At 48.9% G+C, this 23,461-nt stretch overlaps 1 protein-coding gene across 1 annotated transcript in view; it reads left to right on the forward strand.

Moving 5' to 3' along the window:
- The first annotated feature begins 19,952 nt into the window (after positions 1–19,952).
- The window catches only part of LOC121279351 (phosphatidylserine synthase 1-like), a 41,869-nt gene continuing 38,360 nt past the window's right edge, over positions 19,953–23,461 (forward strand). The window contains exons 1-3 of the mRNA XM_041190531.1: positions 19,953–20,175; positions 20,550–20,641; positions 20,766–20,810. Coding sequence (XP_041046465.1) covers positions 19,997–20,175; positions 20,550–20,641; positions 20,766–20,810 — 316 coding nt within the window. The 5' untranslated portion in view covers positions 19,953–19,996. The remainder of the gene's footprint in view (positions 20,176–20,549; positions 20,642–20,765; positions 20,811–23,461) is intronic.

The raw sequence follows: 23,461 nt of genomic DNA on the forward strand, positions 1-23,461 counted from the left end.
TTTCGCTCTCCCTCCCTCTCTCTCTCTCCTATCAGCTGTTTCTCTCTCTCCCCTCCTCTATCAGCTGTTTCTCTCTCTGCCCCCTCCACTATCAGCTGTTTCTCTCTCTCTGCCCCTTCCACTATCATCTGTTTCTCTCTCTCTGCCCCCTTCTCTATCAGCTGTTTCTCTCTCTATCAGCTGTTTCTCTCTCTCTGCCCCCACCACTATCAGCTGTTTCTCTCTCTCCCCCTCAGCTCTATCAGCTGTTTCTCTGTCTCCTCTATCAGCTGTTTCTATCTTTCTCCTCTATCAGTTCTTCAACTCTCTCTCTCTCCCCTCCTCTATCAGCTGTTTCTCTTTCTCTCCCCTCATCTATCAGCCGTTTTTCTCTTTTTCCCTCATCTATCAGCTGTTTCTCACTCTCTATCTCCCCCCTCCTCATTCAGCTGTTTCGCTCCCTCCCCTCCTCTATCAGCTGTTTTTCTTCCTCTCGCTCTCTCTCTCTCTCCCCTCCTCTATCAGCTGTTTCTCTTTCTCTCCCCTCATCTATCAGCCGTTTTTCTCTTTTTCCCTCATCTATCAGCTGTTTCTCACTCTCTATCTCCCCCCTCCTCATTCAGCTGTTTCGCTCCCTCCCCTCCTCTATCAGCTGTTTTTCTTCCTCTCGCTCTCTCTCTCTCTACCCTCCTCTATCAGCTGTTTCCCTCTCTCTCCCCCCTCCTCTATCAGCTGTTTCTCTCTCTCTCCCCCCTCCTCTATCTGCTGTTTCTCTCTCTCTCTCCCCCCTCCACTATCATCTGTTTCTCTCTCTCTCCCCCCTCCTCTATCAGCTGTTTCTCTCTATCTCTCCCCTCCTCTATCAGCTGTTTCTCTCTCTCTCTTCCTCCTCTATCAGCTGTTTCTCTCTATCTCTCCCCACCTCTATCAGCTGTTTTTCTCTCTCTCCCCCTCCTCTATCAGCTGTTTCTCTCACACTCCCTCAGCTCTATCAGCTGTTTCCCTCTCTCCCCCTCACCTCTATCAGCTGTTTCACTCTCTCACTCCCCTCTTCTATCAGCTGTTTCTCTCTCTCTCCTCTATCAGCTGTTTTTCTCTCTCTCTCTGCCCTCCTCTATCAGCTGTTTCTCTCTCTCCCCCTCCTCTATCAGCTGTCTCTCTCTCTCTTATCAGCTGTTTCTCTCCCAACCCCTCCTCTATCAGCTGTTTCTCTCTCTCTCCCTCCTCTATCAGCTGTTTCTCTTTCTCTGTCCCTCCTCTATCAGCTGTTTCTCTCTTTTTCCCTCCTCTATCAGCTGTTTCTCTCTCTCCTCTATCAGCTGTTACACCTCTCTATCTCCCCCCTCCTCATTCAGCTGTTTCTCTCACCCCCTCCTCTATCAGCTGTTTTTCTCTCTCTCTCACCCCCCTTCTCTATCAGCTGTTTCTCTCTCCTCTATCAGCTGTTTCACTCTTTCTCCCTCCTCTATCAGCTGTTTCTCTCTCTCCCCTCCTCTACCAGTTGTTTCTCTCTCTCTCTCCCTAAGCTCTATCACCTGTTTTCTCTCTCTCTCTCTTCTATCAGCTGTTTCTCTCTCTCTCCCTCAGCTCTATCACCTTTTTTTCTCTGTCTCTTCCAATCAGCTATTTCTCTCTCTCTCTCCCTCCTCTATCAGCTGTTTCTCTTTCTCTGTCCCTCCTCTATCAGCTGTTTCTCTATTTTTCCCTCATCTATCAGCTGTTTCTCACTCTCTATCTCCCCCCTCCTCTATCAGCTGTTTCTCTCTCTCTCTCCTCTATCAGCTGTTACACCTCTCTATCTCCCCCCTCCTCATTCAGCTGTTTCTCTCTCTCCCCTCCTCTATCAGCTGTTTCTCTCTCTTTCCCCCCTTCTCTATCAGCTGTTTCTCTCTCTTTCCCCCCTTCTCTATCAGCTGTTTCTCTCTCTCTGCCCCCTTCTCTATCAGCTGTTTCTCTCTCTCTCCCCTTCTCAATCAGCTGTTTCTCTCTCTCCTCTATCAGCTGTTACACCTCTCTATCTCCCCCCTCCTCATTCAGCTGTTTCTCTCACCCCCTCCTCTATCAGCTGTTTTTCTCTCTCTCTCACCCCCTTCTCTATCAGCTGTTTCTCTCTCCTCTATCAGCTGTTTCACTCTTTCTCCCTCCTCTATCAGCTGTTTCTCTCTCTCCCCTCCTCTACCAGTTGTTTCTCTCTCTCTCTCTCCCTAAGCTCTATCACCTGTTTTCTCTCTCTCTCTCTTCTATCAGCTGTTTCTCTCTCTCTCCCTCAGCTCTATCACCTTTTTTTCTCTGTCTCTTCCAATCAGCTATTTCTCTCTCTCTCTCCCTCCTCTATCAGCTGTTTCTCTTTCTCTGTCCCTCCTCTATCAGCTGTTTCTCTATTTTTCCCTCATCTATCAGCTGTTTCTCACTCTCTATCTCCCCCCTCCTCTATCAGCTGTTTCTCTCTCTCTCTCCTCTATCAGCTGTTACACCTCTCTATCTCCCCCCTCCTCATTCAGCTGTTTCTCTCCCTCCCCTCCTCTATCAGCTGTTTCTCTCTCGCCCTCCCTCTCTCTTTCTCCTATCACCTGTTTCTCTCTCTCCCCTCCTCTATCAGCTGTTTCTCTCTCTTTCCCCCCTTCTCTATCAGCTGTTTCTCTCTCTTTCCCCCCTTCTCTATCAGCTGTTTCTCTCTCTGCCCCCTTCTCTATCAGCTGTTTCTCTCTCTCTCCCCTTCTCAATCAGCTGTTTCTCTCTCTCCTCTATCAGCTGTTACACCTCTCTATCTCCCCCCTCCTCATTCAGCTGTTTCTCTCACCCCCTCCTCTATCAGCTGTTTTTCTCTCTCTCTCACCCCCCTTCTCTATCAGCTGTTTCTCTCTCCTCTATCAGCTGTTTCACTCTTTCTCCCTCCTCTATCAGCTGTTTCTCTCTCTCCCCTCCTCTACCAGTTGTTTCTCTCTCTCTCTCCCTAAGCTCTATCACCTGTTTTCTCTCTCTCTCTCTTCTATCAGCTGTTTCTCTCTCTCCCCCTCAGCTCTATCACCTTTTTTTCTCTGTCTCTTCCAATCAGCTATTTCTCTCTCTCTCTCCCTCCTCTATCAGCTGTTTCTCTTTCTCTGTCCCTCCTCTATCAGCTGTTTCTCTATTTTTCCCTCATCTATCAGCTGTTTCTCACTCTCTATCTCCCCCCTCCTCTATCAGCTGTTTCTCTCTCTCTCTCCTCTATCAGCTGTTACACCTCTCTATCTCCCCCCTCCTCATTCAGCTGTTTCTCTCCCTCCCCTCCTCTATCAGCTGTTTCTCTCTCGCCCTCCCTCTCTCTTTCTCCTATCACCTGTTTCTCTCTCTCCCCTCCTCTATCAGCTGTTTCTCTCTCTTTCCCCCCTTCTCTATCAGCTGTTTCTCTCTCTTTCCCCCCTTCTCTATCAGCTGTTTCTCTCTCTCTGCCCCCTTCTCTATCAGCTGTTTCTCTCTCTCTCCCCTTCTCAATCAGCTGTTTCTCTCTCTCTGCCCCGTCCACTATCAGCTGTTTCTCTCTCTCTGCCCCCTCCTCGATCAGCTGTTTCTCTCTCTCTGCCCCCTCCTCAATCAGCTGTTTCTCTCTCTCTGCCCCCACCACTATCAGCTGTTTCTCTCTCTCCCCCTCAGCTCTATCAGCTATTTCTCTATCTATCCCTCCTCTATCAGCCGTTTCTCTTCCCCCTCCTCTATCAGCTGTTTCTCTATCTATCCCTCCTCTATCAGCTGTTTCTCTTCCCCCTCCTCTATCAGCTGTTTCTCTCTTTCCCTCCCCTCATCTATCAGCTGTTTCTCACTCTCTATCTCCCCCCTCCTCATTCAGCTGTTTCGCTCCCTCCCCTATCAGCTGTTTTTCTTCCTCTCGCTCTCTCTCTCTGCCCTCCTCTATCAGCTGTTTCTCTCTCTCTCTCTCTCCTCCCTCCTCTCTCAGCTGTTTCTCTCTCTCCCTCACTCTCTCTCCTATCAGCTGTTTCTCTCTCTCCCCTCCTCTATCAGCTGTTTCTCTCTCTCTCCCTCAGCTCTCAGCTGTTTCTCTCTCTCTCACCCCCTTCTCTATCAGCTGTTTCTCTCTCTCTCCTCTATCAGCTATTTCACTCTCTCTATCTCCCTCCTCTATCAGCTGTTTCTCTCTCTCCCCTCCTCTATCAGCTGTTTCTCTCTCACCCCCTCCTCTCAGCTGTTCGTTCTCTCTGCCCCCTCCTCTATCAGCTGTTTCTCTCTCTCTGCCCCTCCTCTATCAGCTGTTTCTCTCTCTCTGCCCCTCCTCTATCAGCTGTTTCACCTCTCTATCTCCCCCCTCCTCATTCAGCTGTTTCTCTCCCTCCCCTCCTCTATTAGCTGTTTTTCTCCCCCTCGCTCTCTCTCTCCCCCTCCTCTATCAGCTGTTTCTCTCTCGCCCTCCCTCTCTCTCTCTCCTATCAGCTGTTTCTCTCTCTCCCCCTTCTCTATCAGCTGTTTCTCTCTCTCTCCCTCCTCTATCAGCTGTTTCTCTCTCCCCCCTCCTCTATCAGCTGTTTCTCTCTCTCTCCCCTCATCTATCAGCCGTTTTTCTCTTTTTCCCTCATCTATCAGCTGTTTCTCACTCTCTATCTCCCCCCTCCTCATTCAGCTGTTTCGCTCCCTCCCCTCCTCTATCAGCTGTTTTTCTTCCTCTCGCTCTCTCTCTCTCTACCCTCCTCTATCAGCTGTTTCTCTCTCTCTCCTCTATCAGCTATTTCACTCTCTCTATCTCCCTCCTCTATCAGCTTTTTCTCTCTCTCCCCTCCTCTATCAGCTGTTTCTCTCTCTCTCTCTCTCTCCCTCCCTCCCTCTCTCTCCTATCAGCTGTTTCTCTCTCTCCCCTCCTCTATCAGCTGTTGCTCTCTCTCTCCCTCAGCTCTCAGCTGTTTCACTCTCTCTCCCCTCCTCTATCAGCTGTTTCTCTCTCTCTCCTCTATCAGCTGTTTCACTCTCTCTATCTCCCTCCTCTATCAGCTGTTTCTCTCTCTCCCCTCCTCTACCAGCTGTTTCTCTCTCTCTCCCTCAGCTCTATCGCCTGTTTTTCTCACTCTCTCTCTCACCCCCTCCTTTCAGCTGTTTCTCTCTCTCTCTCCTCTATCAGCTGTTTTTCTCTCTCTCCTCTATCAGCTGTTTCAACTCTCTATCTCCCCCCTCCTCATTCAGCTGTTTCTCTCCCTCCCGTCCTCTATTAGCTGCTTTTCTCCCCCTCGCTCTCTCTCTCTCTCCCCTCCTCTATCAGCTGTTTCTCTCTCTCTCTCCCCCCTTCCCTATCAGCTGTTTCTCTCTCTCTCTCCCTCCTCTATCAGCTGTTTCTCTTTCTCTGTCCCTCCTATCAGCTGTTTCTCTCTTTTTCCCTCATCTATCAGCTGTTTCTCACTCTCTATCTCCCCCTTCCTCTATCAGCTGCTCTCTCTCTCCCCTCCTCTATCAGCTGTTTCTCTCTCTGCCCCCTCCACTATCAGCTGTTTCTCTCTCTCTGCCCCCTTCTCTATCAGCTGTTTCTCTCTCTCTGCCCCCTTCTCTATCAGCTGTTTCTCTCTCTCTGCCCCCTTCTCTATCAGCTGTTTCTCTCTCTATCAGCTGTTTCTCTCTCTATCAGCTGTTTCTCTCTCTATCAGCTGTTTCTCTCTCTATCAGCTGTTTCTCTCTCTATCAGCTGTTTCTCTCTCTATCAGCTGTTTCTCTCTCTATCAGCTGTTTCTCTCTCTATCAGCTGTTTCTCTCTCTATCAGCTGTTTCTCTCTCTATCAGCTGTTTCTCTCTCTATCAGCTGTTTCTCTCTCTATCAGCTGTTTCTCTCTATCAGCTGTTTCTCTCTCTATCAGCTGTTTCTCTCTCTATCAGCTGTTTCTCTCTCTATCAGCTGTTTCTCTCTCTATCAGCTGTTTCTCTCTCTATCAGCTGTTTCTCTCTCTATCAGCTGTTTCTCTCTCTATCAGCTGTTTCTCTCTCTATCAGCTGTTTCTCTCTCTATCAGCTGTTTCTCTCTCTATCAGCTGTTTCTCTCTCTATCAGCTGTTTCTCTCTCTATCAGCTGTTTCTCTCTCTATCAGCTGTTTCTCTCTCTATCAGCTGTTTCTCTCTATCAGCTGTTTCTCTCTCTATCAGCTGTTTCTCTCTCTCTGCCCCCTCCTCTATCAGCTGTTTCTCTCTCTCTGCCCCCTCCTCTATCAGCTGTTTCTCTCTCTCTGCCCCCTCCTCTATCAGCTGTTTCTCTCTCTCTGCCCCCTCCTCTATCAGCTGTTTCTTTCTCTCTGCCCCCTCCTCTATCAGCTGTTTCTCTCTCTCTGCCCCCTCCTCTATCAGCTGTTTCTCTCTCTCTGCCCCCACCACTATCAGCTGTTTCTCTCTCTCCCCCTCAGCTCTATCAGCTGTTTCTCTGTCTCCTCTATCAGCTGTTTTTCTCTTTCCCCCTTCTCTATCAGCTGTTTCTCTTTCTCTCCCCTCATCTATCAGCCGTTTTTCTCTTTTTCCCTCATCTATCAGCTGTTTCTCACTCTCTATCTCCCCCCTCCTCATTCAGCTGTTTCGCTCCCTCCCCTCCTCTATCAGCTGTTTTTCTTCCTCTCGCTCTCTCTCTCTCTCTACCCTCCTCTATCAGCTGTTTCTCTCTCTGCCCCTCCTGAGGTTTCTCTCTTTCTCTCTCTCTCCCTCCCTCCCTCTCTCTCCTATCAGCTGTTTCTCTCTCTCCCCTCCTCTATCAGCTGTTGCTCTCTCTCCCTCAGCTCTCAGCTGTTTCACTCTCTCTCTCCCCTCCTCTATCAGCTATTTCTATCTCTCTCCCCCTCCTCTATCAGCTGTTTCTCTCTCTCCCCTCCTTTATCAGCTGTTTCTCTTTCTCTGTCCCTCCTCTATCAGCTGTTTCTCTCTTTTTCCCTCATCTATCAGCTGTTTCTCACTCTCTATCTCCCCCCTCCTCTATCAGCTGTTTCTCTCTCCCTCCCTCTCTCTCTCTCCTATCAGCTGTTTCTCTCGGTCCCCTCCTATCAGCTGTTTTTCTCTCTCTCTCCCCCCTTCTCTATCACCTGTTTCTCTCTCTTTCCCCCCTTCTCTATCAGTTGTTTCTCTCTCTCTGCCCCCTCCACTATCAGCTGTTTCTCTCTCTCTGCCCCCTTCTCTATCAGCTGTTTCTCTCTCTATCAGCTGTTTCTCTCTCTCTGCCCCCTCCACTATCAGCTGTTTCTCTCTCTGCCCCCACCACTATCAGCTGTTTCTCTCTCTCTGCCCCCACCACTATCAGCTGTTTCTCTCTCTCCCCCTCAGCTCTATCAGCTGTTTCTCTGTCTCCTCTATCAGCTGTTTCTATCTTTCTCCTCTATCAGCTCTTCAACTCTCTCTCTCTCCCCTCCTCTATCAGCTGTTTCTCTATCTATCCCTCCTCCATCAGCTGTTTCTCTCTCCCCCCTCCTCTATCAGCTGTTTTTCTCTCTTTCCCCCTCCTCTATCAGCTGTGTCTCTTTCTCTCCCCTCATCTATCAGCCGTTTTTCTCTTTTTCCCTCATCTATCAGCTGTTTCTCACTCTCTATCTCCCCCCTCCTCATTCAGCTGTTTCGCTCCCTCCCCTCCTCTATCAGCTGTTTTTCTTCCTCTCGCTCTCTCTCTCTACCCTCCTCTATCAGCTGTTTCCCTCTCTCTCCCCCCTCCTCTATCAGCTGTTTCTCTCTCTCTTCCCCCTCCTCTATCTGCTGTTTCTCTCTCTCTCCCCCCTCCTCTATCAGCTGTTTGTCTCTCTCTCCCCCCTCCTCTGTCAGCTGTTTCTCTCTCTCTCCCCCCTCCTCTGTCAGCTGTGTCTCTCTCTCTCCCCCTCCACTATCAGCTGTTTCTCTTTCTCTCTCCCTCCTCTTTCAGCTGTTTCTCTCTCCCCCCCTCCTCTCAGCTGTTTCTCTCTCTCTCTCTCTCTCTCCTCTAACAGCTGTTTTTCTCTCTCTATCAGCTGTTTCAACTCTCTATCTCTCCCCTCCTCTCTCAGCTGTTTCTTTCTCTCCCTCCCTCTCCTATCAGCTGTTTCTCTCTCTCCCCTCCTCTATCAGCTGTTTCTCTCTCTCTCCCTCAGCTCTCAGCTGTTTCACTCTCTCTCACCCCACCTCTATCAGCTGTTTCTCTCTCTCACCCCCTCCTCTATCAGCTGTTTTTCTCTCTCTCACCCCCTTCTCTATCAGCTGTTTCTCTCTCTCCCCTCCTCTACCAGTTGTTTCTCTCTCTCTCCCTCAGCTCTATCACCTGTTTTTCTCTCTCTCTCTCTTCTATCAGCTGTTTCGCTTTCTCTCTCCCTCCTATCAGCTGTTTCTCTCTCCCCCCCTCCTCCTCTCAGCTGTTTCTCTCTCCCTGCCCCCTCCTCTATCAGCTGTTTCTCTCTCTCTGCCCCTCCTCTATCAGCTGTTTCTCTCTCTCTCTCTCTCCTCTATCAGCTGTTTCTCTCTCACTCTCTCCTCTATCAGCTGTTTCTCTCTCTCTCTCTCCTCTATCAGCTGTTTCTCTCTCTCTCTCTCCTCTATCAGCTGTTTCTCTCTCTCTCTCCTCTATCAGCTGTTTCTCTCTCTCTCTCCTCTATCAGCTGTTTCTCTCTCTCTCTCCTCTATCAGCTGTTTCTCTCTCTCTCTCCTCTATCAGCTGTTTCACCTCTATCTCCCGCCTCATTCAGCTGTTTCTCTCTCTCCCCTCCTATTAGCTGTTTTTCTCCCCCTCGCTCTCTCTCTCTCTCCCCTCCTCTATCAGCTGTTTCTCTCTCTCTCTCCTCTATCAGCTGTTCCACCTCTCTATCTCCCCCCTCCTCATTCAGCTGTTTCTCTCCCTCCCCTCCTCTATTAGCTGTTTTTCTCCCCCTCGCTCTCTCTCTCCCCTCCTCTATCAGCTGTTTCTCTCTCTCTCCCCCTCCTCTATCAGCTGTTTTTCTCTCTCTCACCCCCTTCTCTATCAGCTGTTTCTCTCTCGCCCCTCCTCTACCAGTTGTTTCTCTCTCTCTCCCTCAGCTCTATCACCTGTTTTACTCTCTCCCCCCCTCCTCTCAGCTGTTTCCCTCTCTCTGCCCCCTCCTCTATCAGCTGTTTCCCTCTCTCTGCCCCCTCCTCTATCAGCTGTTTCTCTCTCTCTGCCCCTCCTCTACCAGCTGTTTCTCTCTCTCTCCTCTATCAGCTCTTCCACCTCTCTATCTCCTCCCTCCTCATTCAGCTGTTTCTCTCCCTCCCCTCCTCTATTAGCTGTTTTTCTCCCCCTCGCTCTCTCTCTCTCCCCTCCTCTATCAGCTGTTTCTCTCTCTCTCCCCCTCCTCTATCAGCTGTTTCTCTCTCGCCCTCCCTCTCTCTCTCTCCTATCAGCTGTTTCTCTCTCTCCCCTCCTCTATCAGCTGTTTCTCTCTCTCTCCCCCCTTCTCTATCAGCTGTTTCTCTATCTATCCATCCTCTATCAGCTGTTTCTCTCTCCCCCCTCCTCTATCAGCTGTTTCTCTCTCCCCCCTCCTCTATCAGCTGTTTCTCTCTCTTTCCCCCTCCTCTATCAGCTGTTTCTCTCTCTCTCCCCCTCCTCTATCAGCTGTTTCTCTCTCTCTCCCCTCATCTATCAGCCGTATTTCTCTTTTTCCCTCATCTATCAGCTGTTTCTCACTTTCTATCTCCCCCCTCCTCATTCAGCTGTTTCTCTCCCTCCCCTCCTCTATTAGCTGTTTTTCTTCCGCTCGCTCTCTCTCTCTTCCCCCTCCTCTCTCAGCTGTTTCTCTCTTTCTCCTCTCAGGTCTTCAACTCTCTCTCGCTCCCCTCTCCTCCATCAGCTGTTTCTGTAACTATCCCTCCTCTATCAGCTGTTTCTCTCTCTCTCTCTCTCCTCTAACAGCTGTTTTTCTCTCTCTCCTCTATTAGCTGTTTCACCTCTCTATCTCCCCCCTCCTCATTCAGCTGTTTCTCTCCCTCCCCTCCTCTATTAGCTGTTTTTCTCCCCCTCGCTCTCTCTCTCTCTCTCCCCTCCTCTATCAGCTGTTTCTCTCTCTCCCCCTCCTCTATCAGCTGTTTCTCTCTCTCTCTCCCTCCCTCTCTCTCTTATCAGCTGTTTCTCTCTCTCCCCTCCTCTATCAGCTGTTTCTCTCTCTCTCTCCCCCCCATCTCTATCACCTGTTTCTCTCTCTTTCCCCCCTTCTCTATCAGCTGTTTCTCTCTCTCTGCCCCCTCCACTATCAGCTGTTTCTCTCCCTCTCCCTCAGCTCTCAGCTGTTTCACTCTCTCTCTCCCCTCCTCTATCAGCTGTTTCTCTCTCTCACCCCCTGCTCTATCAGCTGTTTCTCTCTCTCTCACCCCCTTCTCTATCAGCTGTTTCACTCTCTCTATCTCCCTCCTCATTCAGCTGTTTCTCTCCCTCCCCTCCTCTATTAGCTATTTCTCTCTCTCTCTCCCCCTCTCCTCTCTCAGCTGTTTCTCTCTCTCTGCCCCCACCACTATCAGCTGTTTCTCTCTCTCCCCCTCAGCTGTTTCTCTGTCTCCTCTATCAGCTGTTTCTCTCTTTCTCCTCTCAGGTCTTCAACTCTCTCTCGCTCCCCTCTCCTCCATCAGCTGTTTCTGTATCTATCCCTCCTCTATCAGCTGTTTCTCTCTCTCCCCTCCTCTATCAGCTGTTTCTCACTCTCTCCCCTCCTCTATCAGCTGTTTCTCTCTCTCCCCTCCTCTATCAGCTGTTTCTCTCTCTCTCTCTCCCCTCCTCTATCAGCTATTTCTCTCTCTCTCTCTCCCCTCCTCTATCAGCTGTTTCTCTCTCTCCCCCCCTCCTCTATCAGCTGTTTCTCTCTCTCCCCCCTCCTCTATCAGCTGTTTCTCTCTCTCCCCCCTCCTCTATCAGCTGTTTCTCTATCTCTCCTCTATCAGCTGTTTCACTCTCTCTCTACCCTCCTCTATCAGCTGTTTCTCTCTCTCTCTCTCTCCCAACCTCTCTCAGCTGTTTCGCTCCCTCCCCTCTTCTATCAGCTGTTTTTATCTCTCTCTCTCTCTCCGCCCTCCTCTATCAGCTGTTTCTCTCTCTCCCCCTCCTCTATCAGCTGTCTCTCTCTCTCTCCTATCAGCTGTTTCTCTCGACCCCCTCCTCTATCAGCTGTTTCTCTCTCTCTCCCTCAGCTCTATCACCTGTTTTTCTCTCTCTCTCTTCTATCAGCTGTTTCTCTCTCTCTCTCCCTCCTCTATCAGCTGTTTCTTTCTTTTTCCCTCATCTATCAGCTGTTTCTCACTCTCTTTCTCCCCTCTCCTCATTCAGCTGTTTCGCTCCCTCCCCTCCTCTATCAGCTGTTCTTCTCCCTCTCGATCTCTCTCTCTCTCCCCTCCTCTCTCAGCTGTTTCTCTCTCTCTCTCCCCCCTCCTCTCTCAGCTGTTTCACTCTCTCTATCTCCCTCCTGTATCAGCTGTTTCTCTCTCTCCCCTCCTCTACCAGCTGTTTCTCTCTCTCCCTCAGCTCTATCACCTGTTTTTCTCTCTCTCTTCTATCAGCTGTTTCTCTTTCTTTCTCCCTCCTCTTTCAGCTGTTTCTCTCCCCCCTCCGCTCAGCAGTTTCCCTCTCTCTGCCCCCTCCTCTATCAGCTGTTTCTCTCTCTCTGCCCCCTCCTCTATCAGCTGTTTCTCTCTCTCTCTCCTCTAACAGCTGTTTTTCTCTCTCTCCTCTATCAGCTGTTTCACCTCTCTATCTCCCCCCTCCTCATTCAGCTGTTTCTCTCCCTCCCCTCCTCTATTAGCTGTTTTTCTCCCCCTCGCTCTCTCTCTCTCCCCCTCCTCTATCAGCTGTTTCTCTCTCTCTCTCTCCCTCTCTCTCTCTTATCAGCTGTTTCTCTCTCTCCCCTCCTCTATCAGCTGTTTCTCTCTCTCTCTCCCCCCATCTCTATCACCTGTTTCTCTCGCTTTCCCCCCCTTCTCTATCAGCTGTTTCTCTCTCTCTGCCCCCTCCACTATCAGCTGTTTCTCTCTCTCTCCCTCAGCTCTCAGCTGTTTCTCACTCTCTCCCCCCTCCACTATCAGCTGTTTCTCTCTCTCTCCTCCCTCCTCTATCTGCTGTTTCTCTCTCTCCCACCTTCTCTATCAGCTGTTTCTCTCTTCCCCCCCCTCCTCTCAGCTGTTTCTCTCTCTCTGCCCCCTCTATCAGCTGTTTCTCTCTCTCTGCCCTTCCTCTATCAGCTGTTTCTCTCTCTCTCTCCTCTATCAGCTGTTTCACCTCTCTATCTCCCCCCTCCTCATTCAGCTGTTTCTCTCCCTCCCCTCCTCTATTAGCTGTTTTTCTCCCCCTTGCTCTCTCTCTCTCTCTCCCCTCCTCTACCAGCTGTTTCTCTCTCTCCCTCAGCTCTATCACCTGTTTTTCTCTCTCTCTTCTATCAGCTGTTTCTCTTTCTTTCTCCCTCCTCTTTCAGCTGTTTCTCTCCCCCCTCCGCTCAGCAGTTTCCCTCTCTCTGCCCCCTCCTCTATCAGCTGTTTCTCTCTCTCTGCCCCCTCCTCTATCAGCTGTTTCTCTCTCTCTCTCCTCTAACAGCTGTTTTTCTCTCTCTCCTCTATCAGCTGTTTCACCTCTCTATCTCCCCCCTCCTCATTCAGCTGTTTCTCTCCCTCCCCTCCTCTATTAGCTGTTTTTCTCCCCCTCGCTCTCTCTCTCTCCCCCTCCTCTATCAGCTGTTTCTCTCTCTCTCTCTCCCTCTCTCTCTCTTATCAGCTGTTTCTCTCTCTCCCCTCCTCTATCAGCTGTTTCTCTCTCTCTCTCCCCCCATCTCTATCACCTGTTTCTCTCGCTTTCCCCCCTTCTCTATCAGCTGTTTCTCTCTCTCTGCCCCCTCCACTATCAGCTGTTTCTCTCTCTCTCCTCCCTCCTCTATCTGCTGTTTCTCTCTCTCCCCCCTTCTCTATCAGCTGTTTCTCTCTTCCCCCCCCTCCTCTCAGCTGTTCACTCTCTCTGCCCCCTCTATCAGCTGTTTCTCTCTCTCTGCCCTTCCTCTATCAGCTGTTTCTCTCTCTCTCTCCTCTATCAGCTGTTTCACCTCTCTATCTCCCCCCTCCTCATTCAGCTGTTTCTCTCCCTCCCCTCCTCTATTAGCTGTTTTTCTCCCCCTTGCTCTCTCTCTCTCTCCCCTCCTCTACCAGCTGTTTCTCTCTCTCCCTCAGCTCTATCACCTGTTTTTCTCTCTCTCTTCTATCAGCTGTTTCTCTTTCTTTCTCCCTCCTCTTTCAGCTGTTTCTCTCCCCCCTCCGCTCAGCAGTTTCCCTCTCTCTGCCCCCTCCTCTATCAGCTGTTTCTCTCTCTCTGCCCCCTCCTCTATCAGCTGTTTCTCTCTCTCTCTCCTCTAACAGCTGTTTTTCTCTCTCTCCTCTATCAGCTGTTTCACCTCTCTATCTCCCCCCTCCTCATTCAGCTGTTTCTCTCCCTCCCCTCCTCTATTAGCTGTTTTTCTCCCCCTCGCTCTCTCTCTCTCCCCCTCCTCTATCAGCTGTTTCTCTCTCTCTCTCTCCCTCTCTCTCTCTTATCAGCTGTTTCTCTCTCTCCCCTCCTCTATCAGCTGTTTCTCTCTCTCTCTCCCCCCATCTCTATCACCTGTTTCTCTCGCTTTCCCCCCTTCTCTATCAGCTGTTTCTCTCTCTCTGCCCCCTCCACTATCAGCTGTTTCTCTCTCTCTCCCTCAGCTCTCAGCTGTTTCTCACTCTCTCCCCCCTCCACTATCAGCTGTTTCTCTCTCTCTCCTCCCTCCTCTATCTGCTGTTTCTCTCTCTCCCCCCTTCTCTATCAGCTGTTTCTCTCTTCCCCCCCCCTCCTCTCAGCTGTTCACTCTCTCTGCCCCCTCTATCAGCTGTTTCTCTCTCTCTGCCCTTCCTCTATCAGCTGTTTCTCTCTCTCTCTCCTCTATCAGCTGTTTCACCTCTCTATCTCCCCCCTCCTCATTCAGCTGTTTCTCTCCCTCCCCTATTAGCTGTTTTTCTCCCCCTTGCTCTCTCTCTCTCTCTCTCTCCCCTCCTCTATCAGCTGTTTCTCTCTCTCTCCCCCTCCTCTATCAGCTGTTTCTCTCTCGCCCTCCCTCTCTCTCTCTCCTATCAGCTGTTTCTCTCTCTCTCCTCCTCTATCAGCTGTTTCTCTCTCTCTCCCCCCTTCTCTATCAGCTGTTTCTCTATCTATCCCTCCTCTATCAGCTGTTTCTCTCTCCCCCCTCCTCCATCAGCTGTTTCTCTCTCTTTCCCCCTCCTCTATCAGCTGTTTCTCTCTCTCTCCCCTCATCTGTCAGCCGTTTTTCTCTTTTTCCCTCATCTATCAGCTGTTTCTCACTCTCTATCTCCCTCCTCCTCATTCAGCTGTTTCGCTCCCTCCCCTCCTCTATCAGCTGTTTTTCTTCCTCTCGCTCTCTCTCTCTCTCTACCCTCCTCTATCAGCTGTTTCTCTCTGTCCCCCCTCCTCTGAGGTTTCTCTCTCTCTCTCTCTCTCCCTCCCTCCCTCTCCTATCAGCTGTTTCTCTCTCTCCCCTCCTCTATCAGCTGTTGCTCTCTCTCTCCCTCAGCTCTCAGCTGTTTCACTCTCTCTCTCCCCTCCTCTATCAGCTGTTTCTCTCTCTCACCCCCTCCTCTATCAGTTGTTTCTCTCTCTCTCACCCCCTTCTATCAGCTGTTTCTCTCTCTCTATCTCCCTCGTCTATCAGCTGTTTCTCTCTTTCCACTCCTCTACCAGCTGTTTCTCTCTCTCTCCCTCAGCTCTATCACCTGTTTTTCTCACTCTCTCTCTCTTCTATCAGCTGTTTCTCTTTCTCTCTCCCTCCTCTTTCAGCTGTTTCTCTCTCTCTCTCTCCTCTATCAGCTGTTTTTCTCTCTCTCCTCTAACAGCTGTTTCAACTCTCTATCTCCCCCCTCCTCATTCAGCTGTTTCTCTCCCTCCCCTCCTCTATTAGCTGTTTTTCTCCCCCTCGCTCTCTCTGTCTCCCCTCCTCTATCAGCTGTTTCTATCTCTCTCCCCCTCCTCTATCAGCTGTTTCTCTTTCTCCCTCACTCTCTCTCCTATCAGCTGTTTCTCTCTCTCCCCTCCTCTATCGCTGTTTCTCTTTCTCTGTCCCTCCTCTATCAGCTGTTTCTCTCTTTTTCCCTCATCTATCAGCTGTTTCTCACTCTCTATCTCCCCCCTCCTCTATCAGCTGTTTCTCTCTCCCTCCCTCTCTCTCTCTCCTATCAGCTGTTACTCTCTCTCCCCTCCTCTATCAGCTGTTTTTCTCTCTCTCCCCCCACTTCTCTATCAGCTGTTTCTCTCTCTCTGCCCCCTCCACTATCAGCTGTTTCTCTCTCTCTGCCCCCACCACTATCAGCTGTTTCTCTCTCTCTGCCCCCACCACTATCAGCTGTTTCTCTCTCTCCCCCTCAGCTCTATCAGCTGTTTCTCTGTCTCCTCTATCAGCTGTTTCTATCTTTCTCCTCTATCAGCTCTTCAACTCTCTCTCTCTCCCCTCCTCTATCAGCTGTTTCTCTCTCCCCCCTCCTCTATCAGCTGTTTTTCTCTTTCCCCCTCCTCTATCAGCTGTTTCTCTTTCTCTCCCCTCATCTATCAGCCGTTTTTCTCTTTTTCCCTCATCTATCAGCTGTTTCCCTCTCTCTCCCCCCTCCTCTATCAGCTGTTTCTCGCTCTCTCCCCCCTCCTCTATCTGCTGTTTCTCTCTCTCTCCCCCTCCTCTATCAGCTGTTTCTCTCTCTCTCCCCCCTCCTGTCAGCTGTTTCTCACTCTCTCCCCTCTCCACTATCAGCTGTTTCTCTCTCTCTCCCCCCTCCTCTATCAGCTGTTTCTCACTCTCTCCCCCCTCCACTATCAGCTGTTTCTCTCTATCTCACCCCACCTCTATCAGCTGTTTCTCTCTCTCCCCCTCCTCTATCAGCTGTTTCTCTCACACTCCCTCAGCTCTATCAGCTGTTTCCCTCTCTCCCCCTCACCTCTATCAGCTGTTTCACTCTCTCACTCCCCTCCTCTATCAGCTGTTTCTCTCTCTCACTCCCCTCCTCTATCAGCTGTTTCTCTCTCTCTCCTCTATCAGCTGTTTCACTCTCTCTCTCCCCTCCTCTATCAGCTGTTTCTCTCTACCCCCTCCTCTATCAGCTGTTTCTCTCTCTCTCTCCTCTATCAGCTGTTTCTCTCTCTCTGCCCCTCCTCTATCAGCTGTTTCTCTCTCTCTGCCCCTCCTCTATCAGCTGTTTCTCTCTCTCTCCCCCTCCTCTATCAGCTGTTTCTCTCTCTCTCACCCTCCTCTATCAGCTGTTTCTCTCTCGCCCTCCCTCTCTCTCTCTCCTATCAGCTGTTTCTCTCTCTCCCCTCCTCTATCAGCTGTTTCTCTCTCTCTCCCTCAGCTCAGCTGTTTCACTCTCTCTCTCCCCTCCTTTATCAGCTGTTTCTCTCTCTCTCCTCTATCAGCTGTTTCTCTCTCTCTCCTCTATCAGCTGTTTCTCTCTCTCTCCTCTATCAGCTGTTTCTCTCTCTCTCCTCTATCAGCTGTTTCTCTCTCTCTCCCCCCTCCTCTCAGCTGTTTCCCTCTCTCTGCCCCCTCCTCTATCAGCTGTTTCTCTCTCTCTCCCCCTCCTCTATCAGCTGTTTCTCTCTCTCTCTCCCTCCCTCTCTCTTATCAGCTGTTTCTCTCTCCCCTCCTCTATCAGCTGTTTCTCTGTCTCTCTCTCCCCATCTCTATCACCTGTTTCTCTCTCTTTCCCCCCTTCTCTATCAGCTGTTTCTCTCTCTCTGCCCCCTCCACTATCAGCTGTTTCTCTCCCTCTCCCTCAGCTCAGCTGTTTCACTCTCTCTCTCCCCTCCTCTATCAGCTCTTTCTCTCTCTCACCCCCTCCTCTATCAGCTGTTTCTCTCTCTCTCACCCCCTTCTCTATCAGCTGTTTCTCTCTCTCTCACCCCCTTCTCTATCAGCTGTTTCACTCTCTCTATCTCCCTCCTCATTCAGCTGTTTCTCTCCCTCCCCTCCTCTATTAGCTGTTTCTCTCTCTCTCTCCCCCCCTCCTCTATCAGCTGTTTCTCTCTCTCTGCCCCCACCACTATCAGCTGTTTCTCTCTCTCCCCCTCAGCTCTATCAGCTGTTTCTCTGTCTCCTCTATCAGCTGTTTCTCTCTTTCTCCTCTCAGGTCTTCAACTCTCTCTCGCTCCCCTCTCCTCCATCAGCTGTTTCTGTATCTATCCCTCCTCTATCAGCTGTTTCTCTCTCTTTCCCCCTCCATCAGCTGTTTCTCTCTCTCTCCCCTCCTCTATCAGCTGTTTCTCTCTCTCTCCCCTCCTCTATCAGCTGTTTCTCACTCTCTCCCCTCCTCTATCAGCTGTTTCTCTCTCTCTCCCCTCCTCTATCAGCTGTTTCTCTCTCTCTCCCCTCCTCTATCAGCTGTTTCTCTCTCTCTCTCCCCTCCTCTATCAGCTATTTCTCTCTCTCTCTCCCCTCCTCTATCAGCTGTTTCTCTCTCTCCCTCCCCTCCTCTATCAGCTGTTTCTCTCTCTCCCCCCCTCCTCTATCAGCTGTTTCTCTCTCTCCCCCCCTCCTCTATCAGCTGTTTCTCTCTCTCTCCCCCCTCCTCTATCAGCTGTTTCTCTCTCTCCCCCCTCCTCTATCAGCTGTTTCTCTCTCTCCCCCCTCCTCTATCAGCTGTTTCACTCTCTCTCTACCCTCCTCTATCAGCTGTTTCTCTCTCTCTCCCATCCTCTATCAGCTGTTTCTCTATCTCTCCTCTATCAGCTGTTTCACTCTCTCTCTCTACCCCCCTCTATCAGCTGTTTCTCTCTCTCTCTCTCTCTCTCCCATCCTCTCTCAGCTGTTTCGCTCCCTCCCCTCCTCTATCAGCTGTTTTTCTCCCTCTCGCTCTCTCTCTCTCTCTCTCTACCCTCCTATCAGCTGTTTCTCTCTCTCTCCCCCCTCCTCTCTCAGCTGTTTCGCTCTCTCCCTTCCTCTATCAGCTGTTTCTCTCTCTCCCCCTCAGCTCTATCAGCTGTTTCACTCTCTCTCTCCCCTCCTCTATCAGCTGTTTCCCTCTCTCTGCCCCCTCCTCTGTCAGCTGTTTCTCTCTCTCTCTGCCCCTCCTCTATCAGCAGTTTCTCTCTCTCTCTCCTCTATCAGCTGTTTCACCTCTCTATCTCCCCCCTCCTCTATCAGCTGTTTCTCTCTCTCTGCCCCCACCACTATCAGCTGTTTCTCTCTCTCCCCCTCAGCTCTATCAGCTGTTTCTCTGTCTCCTCTATCAGCTGTTTCTCTCTTTCTCCTCTCAGGTCTTCAACTCTCTCTCGCTCCCCTCTCCTCCATCAGCTGTTTCTGTATCTATCCCTCCTCTATCAGCTGTTTCTCTCTCTTTCCCCCTCCTCTATCAGCTGTTTCTCTCTCTCTCCCTCCTCTATCAGCTGTTTCTCTCACACTCTCTCAGCTCTATCCCTCTCTCCCCTTCACCTCTATCAGCTGTCTCACTCTCTCACTCCCCTCCTCTATCAGCTGTTTCTCTCTCTCTCCTCTATCAGCTGTTTCACTCTCTCTCTCCCCTCCTCTATCAGCTGTTTTTCTCTCTCTCTCTCTCCGCCCTCCTCTATCAGCTGTCTCTCTCTCTCCCCCTCCTCTATCAGCTGTCTCTCTCTCTCTCCTATCAGCTGTTTCTCTCGACCCCCTCCTTTATCAGCTGTTTCTCTCTCTCTCCCTCAGCTCTATCACCTGTTTTTTTTTTCTCTCTCTTCTATCAGCTGTTTCTCTCTCTCTCTCCCTCCTCTATCAGCTGTTTCTTTCTTTTTCCCTCATCTATCAGCTGTTTCTCACTCTCTATCTCCCCTCTCCTCATTCAGCTGTTTCGCTCCCTCCCCTCCTCTATCAGCTGTTTTTCTCCCTCTCGCTCTCTCTCTCTCCCCTCCTCTCTCAGCTGTTTCGCCCCCTCCCCTCCTCTATCAGCTGTTTTGCCCCCTCCCCTCCTCTATCAGCTGTTTTTCTCCCTCTCGCTCTCTCTCTCTACCCTCCTCTATCAGCTGTTTCTCTCTCTCTCTCCCCTCCTCTCTCAGCTGTTTCTCTCTCTCTCTCCCCTCCTCTCTCAGCTGTTTCGCTCTCTCCCCTTCAGCTCTATCAGCTGTTTCACTCTCTCTCTCCCCTCCTCTATCAGCTGTTTCTCTCTCTCTCCCCCTCCTCTCTCAGCTGTTTCTCTCTCTCCCCCTCCTCTCTCAGCTGTTTCTCTCTCTCCCCCTCCTCTCTCAGCTGTTTCTCTCTCTCCCCCCCTCTCTCAGCTGTTTCTCTCTCTCCCCCTCCTCTCTCAGCTGTTTCTCTCTCTCCCCCTCCTCTCTCAGCTGTTTCTCTCTCTCCCCCTCCTCTCTCAGCTGTTTCTCTCTCTCCCCCTCCTCTCTCAGCTGTTTCTCTCTCTCCCCCTCCTCTCTCAGCTGTTTCTCTCTCTCCCCCTCCTCTCTCAGCTGTTTCTCTCTCTCCCCCTCCTCTATCAGCTGTTTCTCTCTCTCCCCCTCCTCTATCAGCTGTTTCTCTCTCTCTCTCTCCCCCTCCTCTATCAGCTGTTTCTCTCTCTCTCCCCCTCCTCTATCAGCTTTCTCTCTCTCCCCCTCCTCCATCAGCTGTTTCTCTCTCTCCCCCTCCTCCATCAGCTGTTTCTCTCTCTCCCCACTCCTCTATCAGCTGTTTCACTCTCTCTCTTCCTCTATCAGCTGTTTCATTCGCTCTCCCTCTCTTCCCTCCTCTATCAGCTGTTTCTTTCTCTGTCGCTACTCCCCGTCCCCACGTGCGCCGTCAAGGACGCTCTAAATTCTGAAATACAGCCTTTTCCAGAACGGAACAGTCCACCACCAAGAAAAGGGGAGTGATTATCTCAAACCTCTTTTCTTTTAGTTTACTAATAAACAGCTCCTATATTCAAAATATTCCACCTGATAGATATATAGTTTCCCATGCTGCATGTCTGATAAATGATCCATCAGTGTTGCTCCGAGGAAGTTGTTTGACTTTGAGGATTAGTTGTTTCCCCCCCTCCCTCTCTCTGACTGGAGAGTTCTCTGGGCTCTTGCTGGCTACTGGTGCTTGTCGGGCGGAGCGTTGCAGTCATGGCGCACGCCACAAGCAGTAGGACAATCAGCAAGGATGATGTGAATTATAAACTGCATTTCCGCATGATCAACGAACAGCAAGTGGAGGATATCACCATAGACTTCTTCTACAAGCCTCACACCATCACCCTGCTCACTTTCACCATCATCAGTGTCATGTATTTCGCTTTTACCAGGTACTGGCTGCATCCAGCTCCCCATTTTCCTGGGACTGAGCTGCCTGCTGTCTATCAGCTGGCCTCACATATCAATGCATGACTTCCAGGCCGGCTTTGCAAAGATTCTGCTGCTAGGCCTGCGCTATAATGTATCACTTTGCAAACTTGGTTGCTGGTTTCGATTCTGTGTCGCATCTGGAGTTTATTTTTTTTCCTGAATCACCTCTTCCACATTGTCTCGCAATATCACATCAGCGCGAATGGATTGTGAAATGAATATTTTCATTGTCCTGTGAAATTTTGTGTCTAATAACTGATGCATTGCCTAAATGCTTTGATAGGACTGAAAGCCTGTAATAAAATACCCAACGTGTTATCGTTTTTTAATCTAGGGATGATTCAAGCCCGGAAGACAATATATGGAAGGGCGTACTTTCCGTGGTGTTCTTTTTTCTAATTGTAAGTGTTTTAGCATTCCCTAATGGTAAGTTGTTTGTTACTAGTGAGAATTGTGATTAATCACATTTCTTGCATATTATTTTACATATTCTGAAACAATTTATTTATCTAAGGTTCATTGTTTAAGGGTTTTTATTTTATATTTTCAGGTCCTTTTACCAGACCACATCCAGCAATATGGAGGATGGTATTTGGTAAGATCAAAAGCCCGTTTATTCTAAAGCTACACATTTATTAACCTTTTTCCTGACATTTGGGACTTGGGTTTATTTCTTCTACCAGTTGGATTAGTATTTTATGTTTTTTGAAAAGTATTGGGAAATTGCTTTCGAAAACTTAGCAAGTAGATCAGAATGACTAGCCTAGGTCGCTGGTTTGATTCCACATGGATGAATAAATGATTGTGAATGCCTATAGCGCATGTTAGACCAAGTTGATGGGTGTCTCACTTCCTGAATAAGAAAGTCATTGTTCTAGAAACTTAAAGGTTTAAGCTCTATTCCATGCTCCTAATCTAAGGTGACACTCAAGTATTGTGGCATCATACAGCACAGAAGGAGGCTGTTCAGTCCAACATGTCTGTGCTGGTTCTCTGAAAGAGCAATATAGTTCGTCCCTTATCTCTCCCCATAGCCCAGCAGTTTTTTTTTCCTTTTGACAAAGGGAGAACTTTGCTGTACTAAGGGAGTGTTGTATTGCCACAGATGCAGTCCTTTGGATGACATGGTGCATTTGTCTGTTCTGATGGATGTTAAAGGGAAGATAGTAGGGTTGGCATTCGGAGTGATTATCCAATGGGCTGAAGGGTCTCTTTCATCTGAATCTATGTTGATTTTTTTCTGGTGTGATCTCCCATGCCTCGAAGCATTTCAACATGAATTGAATCATTTTATTATGTGTCCTCAAACAAAAAAGAATTATTGAACATCTTTTTGTGATATCAATTGATTGAAAATCAGCCAGGCAATTTGTTTCACCAGATTATCAGCCAGAAGGTGAAGGTGTACATTTACCTCAGTTACTCAGTGTGCTTAACACAAAGGCATCATTATCTGACAGCAGTTAGACTGACAAACTGCTTTTAATTGCAATAGCTTTTAACTTGGTCTATCTAACAACGTTGCAATGAAGAACAAGAAATTTTGATGGAAGGTATCGCTGTTTTATTTGGCTTCAAAGCTGTAATCAGGTTGTTTCTATATATTTTTAAAAATTATATTCATGTAGTGCATATCACATCCTCAGGATGTGCTAAAGTGCTTCATAGAAGTGTGATTGAAATGCAGTTACTATTGTAGAATTATTTTATGCAAAACAGAAGTCTATTCAGTCCATCATGCTTGTACTGGCTCTCAAGAACTACCTAGTTAGTTCCATCCCATGCCCAGCTCTTGCCCCAGAGCCATTAAAATTATTTTTTGTTAAATATTTATTGCCTTCCCTTCTTAAAAAAAATTCTGAATTTTTCTAGGTTATTCTATTTTGCATCCACCCTCTACTTAAAAAAACTTTCTCCCAAGTAATCCCTTCATATTCTAGCAATGAATTTAAATCAATGCCCTCTAGTTAGTTACCAATTCACTGACTGGTGGAAAATAGTTTGACAAAAGCCCTCAGAACTTTGAATTCTGAAGCATTTAGAACAACTTGTATTTACACAGACCCTTTAACATAATAAAGCATCCCAAAGCACTTCATAGGAGTGCAAATCAGACACTAAGCCACATAAGGATATATTAAAACAGGTGACCAAAAGCTTAGTCTAAGAGATAGGTTTTATTGTACAACTAATTCACATATAGCAAAGTCCCATAAATAGTATGAAGTAAATGACCAGATAATTGTTTTAATGGCTTTGGTTGAGGAACAAATGTTGGCTAAGATACTCTGAAAACTTCTCCACTCTCCTTTAAATGATGCCATGGAATTCATGATATCTAGCTGAGCAGGCATTCAGGACATAATTATAACTTCTCAGCCTTTAAGCAAAATGATTTGTTATGGTGTTGTTGTCATGCCTGGTTCTTGGCCTCTCCACTGATGAGCAGTTAAGAAGGCAAATGGTATGTGGAGAGATTGGGCCGACTAGGCCTGTATTCACTGGAGTTTAGAAGAATGCGAGGAGATCTCATTGAAACATATAAAATTCTGACAGGGATCGACAGACTGGATGCAGAGATGATATTTCTTCTGGCTGGGGGTGTCTGGGACAAGGGGTCACAGTCTCAGGATTCAGGGTGGACCATTTAGGACTGAGAGGAGGAGAAACTTCTTCACTCAGAGGGTGGTGAACCTATGGAATTCTCAACCACAGAAGGCTGTTGAGGCCACATCAGTGAATATATTTAAGAAGGAAGTAGATTTCTGGACTCTAAAGGGCTATGGGGAGTACAGTGTTGAGATAGAGGATCAGCCATGATTATATTTAATGGCGGAGCAGGCTTGAACGGCTGAATGACCTACTTCTGCTCCTATTTTCTATGTTTCTATCCAACTTGTTGCATCAATCACTTGAAATATAATATTTTCTCTAACTCACAGCTGTATAACAACTCTGAATGGCCATGACATGTGAAAATGTTGGGCATTTGCCCCCAAATGTACATCTTAAGTCGGCATTCCCTTGACCTGGGAATTTGGATATGGTGCAAAATCGAAGGCACCCTGGCATATCAGATCTCTGCATAGATTTTCTGTTTGGGATCTCAACTGCAAACCGGGTGATTCCAATTGTGAAACTTAATTCAACTTCTGAGCTATTGCTTGTTAGGAAATTTGCAATGGTCTTTTTATAATGCTTTTTTATATTGGTGTACAGTTCTGCTCTGTGTTCATTAAATGGTTT

This window comes from Carcharodon carcharias, chromosome 6, assembly GCF_017639515.1.
Source record: "Carcharodon carcharias isolate sCarCar2 chromosome 6, sCarCar2.pri, whole genome shotgun sequence".
Classification (NCBI taxonomy): domain Eukaryota; kingdom Metazoa; phylum Chordata; class Chondrichthyes; order Lamniformes; family Lamnidae; genus Carcharodon; species Carcharodon carcharias.